Source organism: Aspergillus pseudoviridinutans (assembly GCF_018340605.1).
Source record: "Aspergillus pseudoviridinutans IFM 55266 DNA, scaffold_7, whole genome shotgun sequence".
NCBI lineage: Eukaryota > Fungi > Ascomycota > Eurotiomycetes > Eurotiales > Aspergillaceae > Aspergillus > Aspergillus pseudoviridinutans.
In genome coordinates, this window is record NW_025091287.1 from 489811 (window position 1) to 508743 (window position 18933).

At 48.9% G+C, this 18933-nt stretch overlaps 9 protein-coding genes across 9 annotated transcripts; 4 read left to right on the top strand and 5 right to left on the bottom strand.

The window, feature by feature from the left end:
* Positions 1-332: 332 nt before the first annotated feature.
* On the top strand, positions 333-1662 carry Asppvi_009480 (arsenic resistance protein; the record flags this gene model as incomplete). Its single annotated transcript, XM_043305334.1, has 4 exons — positions 333-600; positions 656-798; positions 854-940; positions 1012-1662. The coding sequence occupies 4 exons, from the start codon at positions 333-335 to the stop codon at positions 1660-1662; spliced, it is 1149 nt and encodes a 382-aa protein (XP_043161269.1).
* Positions 1663-1834: 172 nt separating this feature from the next.
* On the bottom strand, positions 1835-2894 carry Asppvi_009481 (uncharacterized protein; the record flags this gene model as incomplete). Its single annotated transcript, XM_043305335.1, has 5 exons — positions 1835-1878; positions 1935-2078; positions 2134-2476; positions 2529-2633; positions 2697-2894. The coding sequence occupies 5 exons, from the start codon at positions 2892-2894 to the stop codon at positions 1835-1837; spliced, it is 834 nt and encodes a 277-aa protein (XP_043161270.1).
* Positions 2895-3378: 484 nt separating this feature from the next.
* Asppvi_009482 (bZIP transcription factor) lies at positions 3379-4327 on the bottom strand (the record flags this gene model as incomplete). Its single annotated transcript, XM_043305336.1, has 3 exons — positions 3379-3816; positions 3901-4245; positions 4319-4327. The coding sequence occupies 3 exons, from the start codon at positions 4325-4327 to the stop codon at positions 3379-3381; spliced, it is 792 nt and encodes a 263-aa protein (XP_043161271.1).
* Positions 4328-4873: 546 nt separating this feature from the next.
* Positions 4874-5903, bottom strand: Asppvi_009483 (uncharacterized protein; the record flags this gene model as incomplete). The annotated part of the gene is made up of 2 exons (XM_043305337.1): positions 4874-5730; positions 5789-5903. The coding sequence occupies 2 exons, from the start codon at positions 5901-5903 to the stop codon at positions 4874-4876; spliced, it is 972 nt and encodes a 323-aa protein (XP_043161272.1).
* Positions 5904-7002: 1099 nt separating this feature from the next.
* On the bottom strand, positions 7003-8275 carry Asppvi_009484 (NADP-dependent oxidoreductase; the record flags this gene model as incomplete). The annotated part of the gene is made up of 5 exons (XM_043305338.1): positions 7003-7466; positions 7520-7651; positions 7703-7873; positions 7932-8047; positions 8100-8275. The coding sequence occupies 5 exons, from the start codon at positions 8273-8275 to the stop codon at positions 7003-7005; spliced, it is 1059 nt and encodes a 352-aa protein (XP_043161273.1).
* An 838-nt stretch (positions 8276-9113) lies between these two features.
* Asppvi_009485 (uncharacterized protein) lies at positions 9114-9515 on the top strand (the record flags this gene model as incomplete). Its single annotated transcript, XM_043305339.1, has 1 exon — positions 9114-9515. The coding sequence occupies one exon, from the start codon at positions 9114-9116 to the stop codon at positions 9513-9515; it is 402 nt and encodes a 133-aa protein (XP_043161274.1).
* Positions 9516-11858: 2343 nt separating this feature from the next.
* Positions 11859-13006, top strand: Asppvi_009486 (fumarylacetoacetate hydrolase family protein; the record flags this gene model as incomplete). The annotated part of the gene is made up of 5 exons (XM_043305340.1): positions 11859-12023; positions 12084-12164; positions 12217-12330; positions 12433-12760; positions 12831-13006. 5 exons carry the CDS (start codon positions 11859-11861, stop codon positions 13004-13006), a joined length of 864 nt encoding a protein of 287 aa, XP_043161275.1.
* Positions 13007-13879: 873 nt separating this feature from the next.
* On the bottom strand, positions 13880-15803 carry Asppvi_009487 (uncharacterized protein; the record flags this gene model as incomplete). The annotated part of the gene is made up of 5 exons (XM_043305341.1): positions 13880-14265; positions 14325-15031; positions 15091-15259; positions 15309-15604; positions 15673-15803. The coding sequence occupies 5 exons, from the start codon at positions 15801-15803 to the stop codon at positions 13880-13882; spliced, it is 1689 nt and encodes a 562-aa protein (XP_043161276.1).
* A 605-nt stretch (positions 15804-16408) lies between these two features.
* Positions 16409-18735, top strand: Asppvi_009488 (Zn(II)2Cys6 transcription factor; the record flags this gene model as incomplete). The annotated part of the gene is made up of 3 exons (XM_043305342.1): positions 16409-16912; positions 17007-17471; positions 17542-18735. 3 exons carry the CDS (start codon positions 16409-16411, stop codon positions 18733-18735), a joined length of 2163 nt encoding a protein of 720 aa, XP_043161277.1.
* Between the last annotated feature and the right edge of the window lie 198 nt (positions 18736-18933).

Here is an 18933-nt window from a genome sequence, read left to right on the forward strand (position 1 = left end):
CTGGCCAATCAGCACTTGCTAGTGACACTGGTGTGAACGTCTGATCAAACTTTTCGGGATGCGATAGATTGATAAGTTAAGGTAATATTACACGGTGGTCACCATACAGTGGCACCGGAGTAACGTCCAATCACCATTTACCAGTGACACTCAAACTGAGAACTTTCCGCCACGGTGAATCAAAAAACAAATGAAAACGATGAGCAGGAGAAACCACAGCGATCAGTATATATCTTTGCCTGCATGTCCCGCCAATTCGATAATGAATCACGACGAATTCAGTTTCTCGAAACCTCAAGCCCTTCACGATCGTCAGAGGACGACAGATCACGATGTCTCGAGCAGGTCCGGAAAGGATTCCTGACGTTGCCAACCCATCCCTAGGACAAGCGTCTGATGTGGAAAAGCAGAGAGAACCGAGTTTACCAGATGTGGCCCAATGCAAGCAATCTGCGTTCAAAAATCTCGGGATACTCGACCGATTCCTTGCTTTGTGGATCTTCCTCGCCATGGCAATTGGAATCATTCTTGGTAACTTTGTATCTAACACCGGGCCTGCGTTGCAAAAAGGGAAATTTGTAGGGGTCTCCGTCCCAATTGGTGAGTATTCCTGGCGACAAATAGTGCCCTCCCATGTACTAATTCTCCCCGGCAGCTATCGGCCTTCTTGTCATGATGTACCCCATTCTATGCAAAGTTCGATATGAGAGCCTGCATTCTGTTTTCCGGACACGTCAGATTTGGATACAGATTGCCTTTAGCATATTTGTCAATTGGATTATAGCCCCGTTCTTCATGGTAGGTTGATCTGGCTGTCGCTCATAGATCACCGGCTGACATGGAATCCTTTCAGTTGGCATTGTCTTGGGCGTTTCTGCCTGATGAGCCAGAGCTGCGGCAGGGGCTGATCCTGGTTGGACTGGCTCGGTGTATTGCTATGGTAGGCATTTCCAAGCGGTCCACAACAGTTCTACCTATCCCTATGCGTATTGGCACTTACATTGTCACTAGGTCTTAATCTGGACAGGATTAGCAGGAGGAGACGGTGAATACTGTGCCATCCTCGTTGCTGTCAACTCGATCCTCCAAATGGTTTTATTCGCCCCTATGGGGGTCTTTTTTATTCGAGTTATCAGCGGCGATTCCGTCGCATTTGAATATGATACTGCCGCGAAAAGTGTGGCTGTGTTCCTTGGGATCCCGTTAGGCGCCGCAATCCTCACGCGCTTCACTCTTCGATGGGTTGCAAGCCCAAGATGGTATGATGAAGTCTTCCTGAAGTGGGCCAGCCCATGGTCATTGATCGGTCTCTTGTTCACCATCCTGGTGCTGTTCGCTTCTCAAGGCCGCCAAGTGGTGCATCAGATCGTCTCCGTTGTCCGGGTTGCGGCTCCTCTTATTGTTTACTTCGCCGTCGTATTTTTCGCGACACTATTTATCACATATAAGATGGGGTTTGGGTATAGGTTGGCGGTAACACAGAGTTTTACTGCAGCTAGCAACAATTTTGAGCTGGCTATCGCTGTTGCTGTTGCGACATTTGGAGCGGACAGCAACCAGGCTCTTGCATCCACAGTGGGGCCACTAATTGAGGTCCCAGTGCTGTTGGGACTTGTCTACGCCGTGAAAGCTGTGGCAAAGCGATTAGGTTGGAAAGATTAGATCGGTTGACGATAAATATTATGGCTTGCCTCTAGCTAAAAGAATACTTCATAATAAGCGTGAAATTCAGGACAACCGGAAGAGAGCGAAAGAACTAGATAATCAGCTTGAATCGCTCGATATCAAGTATGTCAAATTCTTCATTGCAGACCCCAGCACTCTAAGACCCGTCCTACACGACGCTGCTATCTTTGACAGCATAAATCTGAAACGAGGCTGTACAGATGATCAATGTCTCCATCTAAGCAGTACTGACTTGGAGGAAAACTTACCAACCCATTCATTGAAGTCCATCTCAGTATATTCAGCTGGCCACTCTTTGCGGGACTCTGCCGGGCCACAGCAACTACTCTGACCTAGATAGGAGGACTGTTTATAGAGATTGAGGTCTGCTTTAGTATCGATCATCAGAATATCTGAAGTCTTGTCAGTAACAGAAGAGCAATATATGGGTGGAATCGAAGTATGTACCTTTGAATCCTGCGCGTTGGAGATATTCCTCATACTCTGTAACCTGACTGGCCCCTGCAATGCACCCGACATGGAGAGCTATATCGTTAACGATGTTCGATGGGAGCTCCTTCCTAGCCAGGATGTCACTGATAGCAACCCTTCCACCCGGCTTCAGCAAGCGAGCGATTTCTTGGAATACAGAGTATTTATCCTTTGATGGGATAAGATTGATAACACAGTTGCTGATAATACAGTCGACACTGGCATCCGGAAGCGGGATCGAGGTGATAGATGCCTCAATGAACCGTGTATTGGACAGGCCAGCTGCTTCGGCGTTTTTCTTCGCGAGATTAATCATATCCTGGTCGAGGTATTAGTTCGTAGCTCCTCAGGCGACAGAATCGCTAGCTAACCTTCGTCATGTCAATCCCGATGGCATTTCCTTCTGGTCCCACCTTGCGAGCGGCTAGAAGGACATCGATGCCGCCTCCACTTCCGAGGTCGACAATTGTCTCTCCCTAGTTCAATTGTCAAAGAGTTAGAATTTGTGAGTCTACAACCACATATCATGGATCAGGTACCTCCTTGATATTGGCATGTGCCACTGGGTTACCACAACTCAGTCCTAGGTTTGCTTTGTCTGGAAGAGCACGGAGGTCTTTCGCGCTGTACCCAAACGCTAATGCGATATCGTCTTCCTTGTCATGGACTGTGACGCCTGTGCGTTTGGCGATCTCACCATAGCGAGACTGGACCTGTTGATAGGTATCCTCAGCCATTTCAACAGCCTCGTGTGCTGACGATTGTTATCTGGCAACTTCAACGCTCTTAGATAGTGGATAGGTGAAGTAAAAAGGAAAGAGACACGGCGACCTTTGACACAGAATTGATTCAAAACTACGATAGCAAGCAGGGAAGAGGAAGTCAGTCCGTATTTATGTTTAAGCCAGATTATACAGCTGCCAAAGTCAGGAATCCCGTACATCGGGAGCAACACGATGTGTGAGGCACGGCTAAGTTACCTGGTGATTGGCCAGCCGTATAACTGGTATGTCACCATATTCGTTACCCCTCCCGAAGCATCAATCAGCAAAAAGATTATTGATATGTCACCGGTTTCGTATCTGTTCCTATTATTTCAGCAGTGTTTTTTTTCTCTCAGTTTGGTATGATTGGCCACCTTATGTCGATGATCCTTCAATGAATTTACTAAATAATTCATTCATAAGAGTAACGCAAGAGTGAGCAAAGAAACAAATGGGACTATTGTATAATTTCGGCAAGGACCATCAGTAAAACCCAGTTAGTGACCCTACAACCTTCCAAAGGAGACCTAGCATTCCTATACCCTGGACGGAGCTTAATATCCAGCTCCACCATGCTTAGGTCCTTCTTATTACACTGACGGACGATCTGAATGGCAACAGCACAGAGTGTTGTGTCTTGTAGAATAGGATCAGGTAATCCTGTGGTGATATCAACACCGGTTGTACTCTGATTGGTCGGAGGCAGGAGCCCAAGCAGACGGGTTTGCGATTCTCTGTCCAGTACAGTCGGTTCATGTAGAGTGGGTACCGGAAAGTCCAGGCAAGTGCGAAGATCTGTAGATTGCCAGGGCGTAAAATCGACAGTCGAAGGCGCCGCAAGTCCAGTATCTGCGACTTCACGTATCGTAGTGGTAAATCCAAAGCTAGGAGTAACCTGACATATGTTTAGTCAGTCATGCCTTCTGCAAGCGGCACCGAACACATCTTGTGCACGCGGTGGATAGTCAGATAGTCATACGTTCGGCAACTGCGGGACCATCGAGTCAGAGGGCGGTTCAAGGGTGGTCGTCACAGTATTTGCCGCGAAGCTGAGACTCGTTCGTATCTCGTCTAAGATAACTTCTTGATGCTTCTCGGCCGTATAATGCTCCAAGGCATGGTGGTCGAAGCCGCTGGAGGCCAACAGGGTCCGCAGTGCCTCGTTTTCCCTGCGGAGGGTCTCCTCCATAGCCTGCCGCCTCTTATCTGCCTCAGCGGCAGCGTCTGCATAAGTTGCGATTTTGCTTTCCAGTTCGGCCACGTAGTCACGCCTTCGTTGCCGACATTTGCGCTGGTTGTCACGGATCCGCTTGAGGTCCTCGTCCTAGTAGGAGGGTCAGATGTTGTAACAGTAGAGAACGGCCTCAGAGCGCCCTTGCCTTGGTCTTCCGTTTTACGCGGGGCATGGTAGACAACGCAGATTTGGTAGTGGATGAGGACCTATCTGGAGTTTCAATAGAACTAGATGGCTAACAAGCTCTGGTTGACGCTTCCAACGGTGGTTGTGCGGAATATTGATGTGTTTCGTGCTGTCTGATCACAATGATCTCTGGTACCAGACAGAAACGCGGGGATGCTTAAAAGGACCCAGAATAGTTAGAGATGGAAAGTGGTGATTCTAGCGGGAAAAAAGGGTGGGGTTCCAATCCTTTTGAAGCCCCACTGCAGTTATTAGTGCTTGGCTTAGTAACTCTTCTAATTGTACACCATTGCCCATATCGCACCCTAAGCTCCTAGTTTCTGAAGCAACTGAAATTAAAGAATGAAGCCTTCTAGAAATTTAGGTAAGCGATTAAAAGTCCTGTTCGGAAATAGCGGATACAAGTTAGTTACAAGAGGAACTTACAAATGCAAAGCTTGTCTGTCAGGTATACTTTATAATTGACATCCTATATAGTTAAACATTCATCCAAAAAGGGAAGGCAAAGTGGACAGAGAGATTTGGGAAAGATTCAAGTAAACGCTCCAAACTTGTGTAACTCAGCCTCAGTCCAGTCCCAGAGACGGCGCCCTTGCTCTTCGTTTTTGGCGTATTTATTGTGAGCCTTGAGCTTTCCCACTGGGATATAATATGCTCCATTGACGAGCTCCTGCTTCTTCGCACCTGCGGCCGCCCATAGCTGGTTATAAGCTCCTGCATGGACTGGCGTTCCAAAAAGGCCTAGAAATTTCGAACCCAAGGCAGCGACAGTAGAGTGCTCGCTCGAAGGGCTGTAAAGGTCTGTGAGTATGATGCCCGGGTGGACGGATACAGAAGTGATTGAAGGAAAACGTCTTGCGAGCTCAGCAGCAAACAGAATGTTGGCTGCCTTGGAGGCGCCATATCGAAGGTTTGTATGGACCTTTTTCAACTTGTCTTGGTCCAAGATGGACTCAAAAGGTGGTGCGAGATTATGTCCAATTGAAGATAATGAGACAACTCGCACATCTGAATCCGGCTCCTGAGCAGTCTTCAACAAGGTTGGGAGCAGGAGCTTTGTCAGAAGGAAGTGGCCAGTATGGTTTGTGCCAAGCTGGATCTCATGACCCATTTCTGTTTCCCCTGGTGGAAGAGCCATCACACCTGCATTGAGCATTAGGATATCGAGCCGTGATGACTGTTCGCAGAATTGCTGGGCTGCATCTTTGATGGATTGAACGGATGTCAGATCCAGAGGAAGCCATGTAATGTTCACGTTATTCGAAATTTGGCCTTTGATAGAGCTAATAGCGCTTTCTGCCTTTGCTTTTGACCGTGCTGCAAGGAATATCTTCTCCGGGTTATGCTTCGCTAACTGGAGGATGGATTCCTTCCCCAGCCCAGCATTTCCTAGAAACGTTAGAACCTTCCCCGCCGACGCTCATAAAAATCAAGGAGCACTACCTACCTCCAGTCACCAAAACAACTTTGCCTGACAAGTCTGGTATATCTCGTTCAGGATCGAAACTCACACCTCCTATGTAATTGCAAGGATTTAGGAATGCCGTAACAAACCCTGCCATTATCACACGGGGTCGTGTTATTCCTCTTGTCTCTTGTTTCTTCTATGTATTCGATTGAATTCAAATAATAAAACGAAAACTGTCGAAATTTAGAGCTCTATACATCAAGAGGCATTGACTCTCTGCAGTGACTTATATATCTTCGGGCCTACTGTGAAGCCAAATGAGACGGAACGATGATATTGGTGAGTACCTTACCTAACAAGGGGGGAGCGGCGAAGATAACTAATACGAATGGTCACGTGACTCAGCGCTATATAAATATTTACATACTCATCCCTTTTTCCCTCTTCGCATTTGGTGGCAAATAAAGTGTTCTTGAACACTCGCAACCTTGTCTTGATCGAGCTAGTCAAGATCTCCAAATGATAGTTGTATGAGAAGGACAAACTATAGATCGTACGGAGTAGGTCCCTGATTAATTCCCCACATGGCAAACACGGATAGACTGTTGCCCCGAACCTAGGGCTTGTCAGTGGATCCTGGGTATGTACCGAGGCACCACCTAGGCCGCCCAATATGGCCTTTCATACTCGAGAGAAGTTGAACAGTTAACCTACCACAACAGGAGACGATAGAGGCAGTCTACAATTTGTAGGCGTTCCGATACCCGAGAGAACCGATTCTCGGGAGGCCTGAGATCCCGATATATCCCCTGGGATCTTAGATTGCCGGTCGGCGGGTTCTGGAGGGTCTAGTTCCGTACATACACCACGCGGTGGTAGCAATGTCAACCTAGTAGTTCTAGGCTCGATCACTGACGGATTATCTGCAAAATCATTGAGGGTTAATCGCGCGAACATATGCAGTGTCGAGTACGATACAACAAAGATCAAGCAGGATCAGTCGTTTGTAGCGCCTGATACTTCCTCACTAGAGCTAGGGAAATTGCTCTATTACTGGCATTTGTGAATGGTTCTGATACGCAACTACTTATTAATATATTATGGAATTAGAGTAGTATACAAGTTGACTAAGTCACAAAAATATTTAATGACGACCAAAAGCAAAGCGAAACATTCCGCAGCACAGTTTCAAAAAAGGTACCATCATCACCTTCGGGTTTGTTGATGCGTACAGACATCACAAGTACTCATGGTCAATTCTCGGACTGAGCAACTTTAATCACAGCCTTTCCAAGGCCCCCTTGGTTGCTGTATACAACCTGACAGGCGGCTCGCACGGCCTGAATATCGGACATATCCACTGTAGTGCCCACGACTGTCTTTAATTTACCTTCCTCAACATATTCCCGCATCGCGTCCAAGTCCTTGCCATTCTCATGCAGGAACATGTATGTATAGTTGACACCGTAGCGTCGAGCGCGCATCTTGCGGATGGAATCCAGCAAATTCAGCCCGAGTCTGACATAAATTGGGACAGGGCGCTCAAGAAAATCCTGTACTTGGCTCCCTGAAGGTGCCGTTGCAATAGACACAATCCAGCTGGTCTTTGGTCGCATCAAACAAAGGTAATCCATGGCGACGCCGGCAGTGTCGAACAAGAAATCAACAGTACCGTGCTCAATCGCAGTCTTTGGGTCGACCTTTTTGTAGTCGATTACTTGCATCGAGTCAGCAGTTATTGCAAGGCGAGTTATGGGGTCGACTTCTTACTCTGATCGACGGTTCCCTCTCCTAAGAGCTCGTCCACCTTGGCAACTTTCGATGTCGAGACGGTTGTGATCACCTTCCCGGCGTTAAAAACATGCTTTGCAAGTTGGCAGGCGTATAGGCCGGTTCCGCCCACTGTCATTCCGTTAGCACACAACGTAAATACGATGAGTGGGTATATCATACATCCAGCGGGTACAAATACAGTCTTTCCGGAAAGATCGCCATCATATTTCCTCAGCGCCTGCAGAGCTGTCATTCCAGCTAATGGAATCGAGGCTGCGCTCTCAAATGACAACGACTGTGGTTTGAGAGCGAGGTAGTCCTCTGGACATTTGGCATATTCGCTCCACGCCCCTAGATTTAATTTTATCAGCTCAGGTACGATGACCAGCTCTGTCGATTATCACAGTACCTCGACTCGCCTCCGGCAATCTAACATAGACTGCATCTCCGACTTTAAACCGCGTCACGCCTGATCCAATCTCGGCGACTGTACCGGCGCAATCATAGCCGATCTTGTACGGAAAACTGGGTCAATCAGAATGAGGCATCTTTTAGCCATCTAGATGGGTGCACATACGCGTCTTTCTGCAGGAACTTTAAGATACCATCGGCCTTTTTCACGTCGATTGGATTTATACTGGCAGCGTGGACTTTGATGAGGACATCTTTTGGGTCCTGAACTTCCGGCTTGGGCAGTTCGGAAAGTTGGTAGCCGGACGGTTTTGTGTAGGAAGGGATGTTAATCGACAACATGTTGGTACGAATGCCTTTTGAGATAAGAATTCTTGACTTGAGAACCCAGAGTTGAGGAAATATATAATATCTCCGCTGGAATTAAGAGTGTTCCTATATCCAAGCAGCACCGTTGTTCAGTCGGACTAACTTTCTTGCTCCAGAATGACTTAGAAATCTGATGATGCAACGGCAGCATATGTAACCTTGGACCACCATTAGAGATGCGGGATCCACCACAGCGGATGTTGGGAAGCTTAGGATTCCTGCAACGTGGTCGGTGACGGCTTGATTAAATTATCCGCCCGAATCCCTACCTGAAAATTCCATGTCCAAGCGCCCCACCTTGCCTGCCCACGGCCCACACCCCCACACCCAGTAAATCCGTCGGGCAGGGTCGGCCAACTGGTCGCGTACTGCTGCTTCTAGACAACAACAGCCTAATAATCCTCATGCTCTGGAAAGTTGCACGCTGAATAATGCTTCATGCTCCTCAGTATGAGAAAGTATGAAAAACCTTTCGCCAATAGTGGGTCTTCCGAGGTATTGTCAGCTGTTTCTAACACTTCTCTTCATGATGGTGTCACTTATGATGTGCACGATGATGGCTCTCATTGCTAAGCTTCGCTCTTGTATATAATCTGGGCTACCCCTTCTCAGTGATTTCGGAGAAGCCCGGTTTTCTGACGGAGAGAACAAGGCAGATATCATGCCGAAACCCATACCGAGCTCCTGAAGCTATTCTGAAGTCGAACTGGGATTGTAAGGTAGATATTTGGAATATCGCTATGGTTGTAAGTCTATTCCACTCTTCGAGAGTCACTCTGCTACGACCTGAACAGATATGCTAATACTCAAGATGAAGGCATGGGATATTGTCAGCCCCCATCCCCTTGTTGACGATAGGAACACGGATGGTGTATTTGATGACCGGGTCCATCTGGCAGAACTGGTCGCACTCCTAGGCTCCCCACCACCCGAGTTTCTTGAAGGCCACCATCTCAGCTCTGTCTTCTGGGACACGTCGGGCAACTGGAAAGATCTCGTCTGGAAAGATCTCGCTCCGATTCCTGGCAAGTCACTTGAGAGTCTAGCTACCAACATTAGAGGGGAGGACAAGGAGGGATTCTTGCGGTGGCTCCGATTAGCTTTGCAGTGGAATCCTGCAGACCGACCGACAGCTCTGGAACTTTTATACGACGAGTGGATGATGAAAGGATTGAAAGTAGGGGAAAACAAACAAACACCCTCAGAAGATTAGTTAGCATTTCGGCAGATAGTCCACTTTGAAGGTCCAAAGAGCATAGACTTGCTTGCTTCGGGCAGAAACGAAGCTGCCACTAGCAGTACGGATTCTGATATCACCACAGAATCAAATGAAAATGATAATGCAACTCTGGAGCAACTTGAATGCTCTGGCGCATTCTCTATCCGTCACAATAGCCCGAATTTAATAGGAAATTCGTCGAGTAGTGGCGACTAAATCTATTGCGTAGGTAGTACGACCGGCACTGGCTTGGTCAAATAAACCCTGGGCTGATTCCGCCAGATTAAAGGACTAAACATCGTTCATTGTTAAACGGTAGGGAGCAATGACAAATGAGCTCACTGCGAAATAGATCATGTGTCGAATGGAGACATTCTCAATCGATGTCCAACTAAATGTAAATGCTTGTAATTATCCGATGGGTAAGGGGTTGAGCAGCCTTCTCGTCGGATAGCCGGTGATACGCTCATGTACTTTCGAGTGATCGTTGCCATAGGAATGATTGGCCTTGTCTAGCGAGCTCTCACTACGTAGGGATATCAAACAGTTAGTATGGATATGGAATAGCTGGTTTAGGTACTCACTACTACCCTGGCCAGGCCACCTGCTTGCTAGGGTAGCCTGGGTGGAGTACCCTCGAATAGCCTGAACTTTAGACGGTCCGAGCCCGGAGCAACGGGTAGATAGCCCCAACCGTAGTGGGGACTGGGGACGGCGTCTGCGGGCCGCATATGACCCTGGCTTAATCTCTTCAATATGGCTTGCAACACTGCTCTTTTCTGTGTTAATACGTCAACGATTTTTACAATAGTGACTTCTTAAAAATTGACTCTTTGCAGATATGGCACTGCTTTCTTCAGGCTGATTTTACACTCTTTTTGTGGACTTTACTTGCTCCATATGATATCAGAAGAAGCCCAAGTAATTTGCGTTGGCTCTTGGACTTGATTGAATTTCTTTTTTGAGATGAAGAGAATATCAATACAAGGGGGACTTGTTTCAATTAAACCAGTAATAAAAGTTGTGCTTAAGTGGCGTCCTTAGGAGCAGTCGCCGTTGCAATACTGATGCTAAATGTAGCCGACCAGTACTACGTGTCCAAAAGGAACACCATCATAATAGATAGTCGCTCATTGCCCAGTTCAGGACTGCAATTTGTTCCCAGAAATACTGTGGTATCCCAACACTTTTGTCACGCCAAGGTGCCGGATAAGCGCTTGCGGACACCCTCTCGATGGGCCCTGGTGCTGCAAGTTTTCTCAAGATCCCATAAATACATTCCTTGCCGTTATGAACCCGAGTGCGAGATATGCGAAAGTCCTTGTTCCAGAGAAGGACGGCGTGCTAATTCTTCTGGCGTGCGCCTTTGCACGGGTTCTGGAGCTGCCACTTCGCTAAGGGCATTGTACGGGTCCCAATCATCATTGTCACGAGCTGATCGATCCCCAGGGTTCCTTTTGTCGGTCAGATTTCGAGACTCGGCGTTCTTGGAACGGTTAGAGACATGAAAGAGGGACTTGATTTTATCCATGATTGTCATCGTTTTCCCAACTCAGTGTGAAGGAGTTTTGTTCTCTTTTCTTAAGAGGTTTGTTTGAATGTCTTTCCATACGGGGCTCGCAGCCTGGCTTGTGTTGGAAAAGGGTCGGCATGGTCCGGCAGAAAACAGGTCAGCAGGTGTACGACACCTGTTTGGCACTATTATTGCCACTGACTACGAAAGCCCTTTAAATAGCATTAGATCCAAATCACATACCTATATGCCCTAATTACCCCTTAACATCTAATAGATTTATGCTTATTATATATGTATATAGTAGATTCTGGTTTATTGTAAAATTAATATTATGTATATGCAAGTATAAGTAAATAGAAATGAAATTAGGTGGTAGGCTGATGATGGCATGGCTGTAGATTGACTAGGTGAGATCTTCTCTTTTCATTGTACCCAATTAGAAAACTAAAGCCAGGCACTCGGGTTTACATACAGATCACTATTTTTATGTGACATTATTTCGTCTGGTCCGAGTCCTGAGAAATCGAGATTCGGGGGTTTGAACTCCGCTCCGCCCCAAGATCCTCCGCGGGAGAATCTCAACCTTATCCGCTAGTTACGGACCATCATCAGGAGCCGAGGAAAACATAGTTCCCACCAGCATCAGTAGACCTAGAAATTCGTCTGAAGCTTTCCATCTCATGTTCTTACACTTGCACAAGCCCTTCTTTCCTTCCACAGATCCCTGCATTCCCTGCTCACTCTAACCTTGCCCCAAGATACCTCCAGAAATATCCAGTGTCAACAAAAGAAACGAGCGAAGAAACGAAAGACCGCTGAAAATGGCTGAATTCAAATATCTGATCCACTTCGCAGATGTAAAGGGAGACAGGTTCTTTGCCGATATCGACTCTACAGAGCCCGCCATTGGGGCTCAAATCAATGCATATCGTTCATTCCAAGACCTGAAGGAGAAGAAAAATGGTGCAATTACCACCATTTCCAAGGTATAACAAGCCCGTAAAAATCATATTTACTTCTGAATGCAAGGCTCACATCGTGAACAGCTCCTGCCTCCTGTCCCTGCACACGATCAGCCGATCTACTGTGTCGGACTTAATTACAGAAGCCATGCAAAAGAAGCAAATGTAAGTTTGTTACTATACATGGTCCCCAAACAGAGACTGATCAAGAAATTAGCTGAATGTCCCCGCCAATCCACCAGTGTGGACAAAGCCTGCCGCCGCTCTGGCCGGTCCCGACGAGACAATCGCGATGAACCGATTCTGTGCGTCCCACTTACCAGACTGGGAGGTGAGTGCTGTCCTGATTTGCTGTGTAGCCTCTACAATATTGCGGGTACATTAGTACGCCTGTCAGATATGAGACTAATCATACCTATATCGCGGATAACAGGGCGAGCTCTGCTTCGTGACCTCGCGCGAATGTCGAGACCTCACCGTCGAAGAGGCATCGTCATGTATTCTGGGCTATACCATCGGGAATGACCTATCCTGCCGCTTCTTCCAGCTCCCCGAGCAGTCCGGCGGCCAATACTTCTACGCCAAGGCCTTTGATAGATTTGCGCCGGTTGGTCCGGTGCTGGCGCACCCTTCCGTCTGGGGCAAGGTTCAGAAGACAGCGCGATTGGTGACGCGCGTCAATGGACAAGTCAAGCAGGACTCTCACGTGAGCACAGATATGATCTACGAACCGGCGAGGATTCTCAGTTGGATGTCACAGGGTAAGGGCCTCTTCTTCTAACGACCCCCGAATTGAAGACTACGAGCAAAGTGGCCTAATTCTCTGTTCAGGCACCACGATCCCAGCGCATACGATTGTTATGACAGGGACTCCTGCGGGTGTGGGTGTATTTCAGTCCCCCCGACAACTTCTCCAGGATAAGGACTCGGTCGAGATCGAGATTACCGGTCTCGGAGTGCTAAAAAACCAAATTGCGTTCGAAGAAGGCCAGGACAATATGCTGTGAGATGACCTTTTACCTCGAAGACTGTCGACGATCACCTGGGCTGCTTGCTCCGGGATGGCAAACGCTTGTACTGATTATGTTCCTCTTATGAGATAACCAGGGCCTTTATATGGAAATTTATCAAGTGTAAATTGTGGTATCGGTTCAGTCTGTGGCTGGTATAAGTGTTGAGCTACTGGGAGTCATCACCGTTCCGAAATCTGTATAAATTCTTTTATCATGTAAGCGAGGACCTGTGACTTTTCTTTTCTGGTTAGTTTCCTGTTTTGGCTATGGCCTCCCATATGCTGTCTTGTAAACCGCCTTCATTATGACCTTGAGTATATAGAACCAATCCCTTACTGTTCTAACCATTCTCTCTCCTATTTCAATCCTACTAAATCTGACAGGACTGGTTTGTGTGCCTTTAAGCATTAACATAAGCTGTGTAGATTCTGTGGAGGGGACAGCTATTCAGACTTAGACCTCCTATTTCTAACAAGGTTAGATTCCCTAATCTGTATGAAGATAGAGCCTCTAGATTCTTACCCAACCAGTACCTGCACACTTGTCAGTACCTGCAAACTTGTGGCAGAACCATTGCTAATAACTAGCCATCTTATTAAACTTTTATGTAAAGTTATGAATAGTCTCAGTTCAGCGCTATCATCGTGTTGTCTCATTTTCTTCAAAGTACCTTCGCTCTCTAAAGTTCGTCTCCCAACTCGTGAGAAGCCAGACGATGTTGCACTCGGTGCTGTAGAGGCCTTTCAATGGGAAACAACCTCCAGGTACGGCGGACGGTACACACGCAACGTCAATCACGGAATGCTCAGGTGCCCAGTTCGTCGACTCAAACTCCACATCATCGTCTATAGCAATAGACCCATGCGGTCATATCCGCAACGCCGAATCACTCCCAGAAGCTTTATACTGATCCGACCTGCGCGCTATCTCCTCCCGGACCCGGGCATTCTTCTGATCCGTCACAAGCATCCGCCCACGACGATATGCGCCGAGGACCACCAAGACGGCCGCCCCTGATACCGCCGCTGCAGCCACCATGTCGTCGTGGAAAGCTTCCGAGAAGGCTCGGTGCACTGCACTGCGCTGCTCCGACGAAAGCGGCGCTCCGCTGTGACCGAGTGTGGCCTGTTCCTGTGGCGTCAGAAGCCCCGAGAGCAGTTCGCTGGTTTTGGTGTTCAGGAAGACGGTCGAGGTGGAGATGCCCAGGCTGCCCCCGAGGATTCTCAATTGTGCTATAATTCCCTGCGCGGGTGCTGCATTTGATTAGCCCGGGGTAACTTGACAGATGGGGGAGGACGTCGATGAAACTCACCATAATCTACGATGGGCACTTCGACCGCCGTGAGCATCGTTGCGGACGCGACGTTTAATCCAAACCCAAGACCTGCGAAGACAATGAAACCAAGCGCTTTGGCATCGTCGCCGGCATCGTGAACGATGGTAAGTAGTCCGACCCCAAGAGTCATCAGGCAAGCACCAACGAGCATCGTCTCGAAAAGATAGTTCTTAGTCCTGCTCAAGACTCCCGCGAGAATACTTCCCACAGCAGTGGAGCCCACCATGGGGAGCAGCATGATACCAGCCAACAACGGGCTTTTATCATCCACGACCTGGGCCCTGAGCGGAAAAGCGTAGTTGATTATGAAATAGGGATAGCCAAGGAATAGCGTAGAGGCCGCAGCGGCTGCGTATGCTCTGTTGCGGAATAGGCCGATGGGAAAGGTGGGAGCGAGGCGGTCCTCAAAAACACGTCCGGCCAAGTATCCCCAAGCTAGGAGGGCCAGCCAGAGGACAAGGCCGACGGTCAAGGGCGCGATGAAGAGAGAGGTGCCCCATGTTGTGCCTGGAGACTCACCCGCACTTTGGAAGGAGAAAACGACCAGGACAGCTGCGGCAATAATAAGAATGGAGCCGACATAGTCGAATTCTTTCCAAGACCGTCTTATCGTCGAAGGCAGGTGTTCGGCTTTAGGCCAGGAGAGAAAGAAGATGATCAAGGAGACGAAACCAATGGGCCCACTATCAAGCATCAATGACAAGTCAGTGCTGCAAATGAGGAAGCCCGACCGGAAACGTACTTTATCCAAAAGACCCATCTCCAGGTGGCGTAGTGCGTCAAGATACCTCCCAGAACAGGCCCAAGGGCCCCCGACCCAGCGATGACTAGGCCGATTATGCTGCCAATATACTGCCGAAGATTCTCGGGACAGAGCTCGGGCAAAATTATCATGGGAAGAGAGTAAAGGCCTGGCCAAAATCAGCACGGCACAGCCTCGCAAAATGAGCCATCGCCTACCAGAGCCGCCTATCCCCTGCAGAGTCCGGCAAGCGATGAGCTGGCCCAGGCTCTGCGCAAAACCACAACCCAGGGAAAAAGCGAAGAAGACAATATAGGCAGCGACAAAGGCGTTCCGCCTGCCCACCACATCGGAGACGCGAGCAAAGGTCACAGCGCAGCCGAGATAGGCAAGCGTGTAGGCCAAGACGACCCAGTTGACGCGGCGGACGTCTTGGAACTCGACGCCGATGCTGTAGATGCTAGTGGCGACGATGGAGGTGTCGATGATGGAGAGGAAGAGCCCAAGGCAGACTCTGAAGCGATTTTTAAAGACATTGAGTACTTTGTCCTGTGGTTGTTGGAATATTTAGGGCAGACTTACCCGACGCTGAGGATCCAGAAACGCACCGCAGGCACCGTGGTCTCTTTGAATTCAGGCTGCGCTTCGTGTTTCGGAGCGGCTCTGGAATCTGTGCCTGGAGCAAAGGCAGCGCCAGAATTCTTATTCTCCATGGTGATGTCAATTAAGGGCCTTGCAGTTCGAACAACTGTGTCGATATCAAACTGAGTATGCGCAGCAGAATCTTGTCCTGTGCGGGACGAGGACGACGACGCAACGGAGGACTTATAAATGCCGGCCCTCCAGCGCAGTGATATTCACCAGTCGGCATTCCTGATCATGGGGATCGTTCGCTCAAGCCAGCCCAGCCACACGTAGCATCGAAGACCGGCTTCTCCCTCAAGCTTAACAGCAGTGGCAAGAGTAGTCAAGACACAGCGGGGCCGAAGGCCGAACAAACCAGATTCATCACCCCTGCCTTCCCTCCGGTCCAATGCTACAGCTTCGGCCGGCTGTCTATTATCCTCGATTCTCGACAAGACACCGACCTTGTTGTCCTCACGATCGAACCGTACCTTCACGGGATCGCTGAGAGCGAGGTGTGCGAGCACAAGTGCGGCTGACCCGCTAGACCACAATTAATCCCTGTTCGGGTCTCTCGGTTCCGAGAAACCGAGGAGCCTGCCGTCAGCATGGTCTCCAGCATTGCGCTGCTAGAATCAATACTCCTTCTTCCCCCCAGGTTCTGAGCACTGAATAGTATCGAACATCAATCACCATGACTGGAGCACCAAAAAGGTCTGCCTCCTCTGCCGATGACGATGACAGAGCACGTCCATCCCGGAAATCGGTCCCACGGACTAACAGACCTGCGATGCGGTCCTGTGAAGGCTGTCATCAGCGAAAGGTCCGCTGTGACCGTGGAGTACCTTGCACCAATTGTTCGAGGCATGGTATGACCTGTGTGTATCCAACAAGGGACCTGGACGCGGGACGGAAAACTCCTACTCTCCAAGACATCTCCAACCGTCTGAAACGACTGGAGATTTTGCTCTCACGTTTTGCTGAGAGTAGCGAAGTCACTACGGGATCTGCAGTTGATGGTGCTGGTGGTGGTCGCGGTCCTGGTCGTGCCGAGTCCGAACTCCAAACCCAGGCTCGACATAGTGCAAATGTCAATGCAATTGAAACTGCTAGTCAGCATCTTTCCGATAGACCCCCAAACAAATCAACTTGGGAGATATTATTGAACAACTCTGATATCGAGCCATTGCTACAAGATGTAAGCCTGGATTTCCTAAGGTCGTTCAGCTTTTCCTCCCTCTACGAAGAGACCCTACATAACCCGACAAGCTAATGTATGACGCATTTACCAGGAATCTAACGGCTTGGAAACAGCACCTTCGCACCTTCAGGTGAATACAACAGTGCAGCAAAGGCTCCCTATGCAGCCAGGTGCTCGTGCCCCTCTAGACAACGACTCCGAGCCGCTGGATTTCTATCCGGATACCCAACTAGCCCTCCGATTATGGGATGTGTACGTTAAATCGGTCGATCCGGTCCTTAAAATCTTGCATATACCAACGGTACAGTCTGCCGTTGTGGCAACCATTCTGGACCCCAGATCTGCACAACCCTCAACGGTGGCGTTGACATTTGCCATCTATTATGCCGCCGTCACGGCCCTCTGTCACGATGATAGTGACGAGCCTGTTGACCTACCGTGGGAGAAACTGGTCCTTTTGAAACGCTACCAGACTGCCTTGGACCGACTTCTCGTGACGCCCGATTTCATGAGTCGACCTGAAATAGCGGGCTTACAGGCTCTCGCAATTTATGTGGTGAGTACCGAGCCCGGCCCTGTAATCGATCATGTTGGTTGGTTCATCTAACTTACCGCGTTTTCTCCAGACCTGCTTGCGGGCTCATGAACTTGGCCGCAGAGTATGGGTCCTCACTGGGCTAGTAATCCGGCTGGCCCAATCGATTGGCCTGCACCGAGACGGAACCTCCCTCGGGCTGAGCCCCTTTGAGACAGAGATGCGTCTTCGTCTTTGGTGGCATCTATGTGTGCTTGACTCTCGTGCCCCGGAGGACCAGGGGTTTCAGCCCACGGTTGATTTCGCGAACCAGGAACTACGACTTCCCTTGAATGTGAATGACGATCAAATTTACCCAGATATGACACACTTCCCGGCGGAGTCAGATAGATGGACGGAAATGTCTTTTTTCCTGATCCAAACTGAGTCGTGTCGAGTGATACATCCGATCCTTGACACTCAACAACAGCATTCCGCAGATACTCTTCTTGATATAAGAGAAAAGCGCGAAATTATTCAAAACCCTGCCCAATATCTGTCAGCTAAATATGGTATTTCACCTGGGTCTGGAACACCGACTGATCTGCCGCGCATTGCAACTCAACATGTCACCACTGCCTGTAAGAAAATGGAGTTCGTATTGCAACTACGAGAAGAGATTTGCATGCGAAAGCAAAAGGAGGCGCAAAATGATGCGACTCCCGACGTGCTCAGGCTTTCTTTCAAGTTGGCCTGTGAAGGGCTGGAAAGCAGTCTTGCGTTGTTGGAGGGTCTTGCTGGGAAGTTCAAATGGTTCTTCAAAATGTACACGCAATGGTACGCCCTGGCCTACGTTCTGCGCTGCCTCCGTAGCGGCCCTTGCGGGTTCGAGGCGGACCGTGCCTGGGCTTTGGTTGAAAGGCTTTTCCCTCACGGAACGAATCATCAGGGTCATCCAGCGGCAATCCATGATGAGCATGGGCACGGCAGGATTTGGAAATTTCTCAAGCTACTTCGACATCAAGCTTGGTCATTGAGACAGCATGCCCAGCTATCTACGGCCACCGCAGATAACCGGGTTGAGCTGTCCAGCAGTGGGAGGTATTTTACTTCCCAGCTACTTCCAGATGCCGAGATCCCGCGACCCCCCAGCACGACAGTAGCAGATCATGGGACATCCATCCTTCCCGAGTGGGGTCACGAATTCATTACTGATTCTGACCAAATAGAGTCTTCAGCTCTGAATCTATTGATGCCGGAGATACCGTTTTTGCCGGATTGGAACGCGATTATCAACGGCCAGTAAGCTATAGCTACTTCTTAATAAAGATTAATCTAGAAGGAATATCCTGTCCAGCCATTGGCTGCTTTTGTTCTTCCGGTTTTGATACCTTTCCAATACACACTTTATGTACGTCCCGCTCAAGTCTAATGGATAGGATGGGTAATTCTCGACTCCGTTGAATGACCAGATTGTCATGACTTGCACATTTACCATTCTATT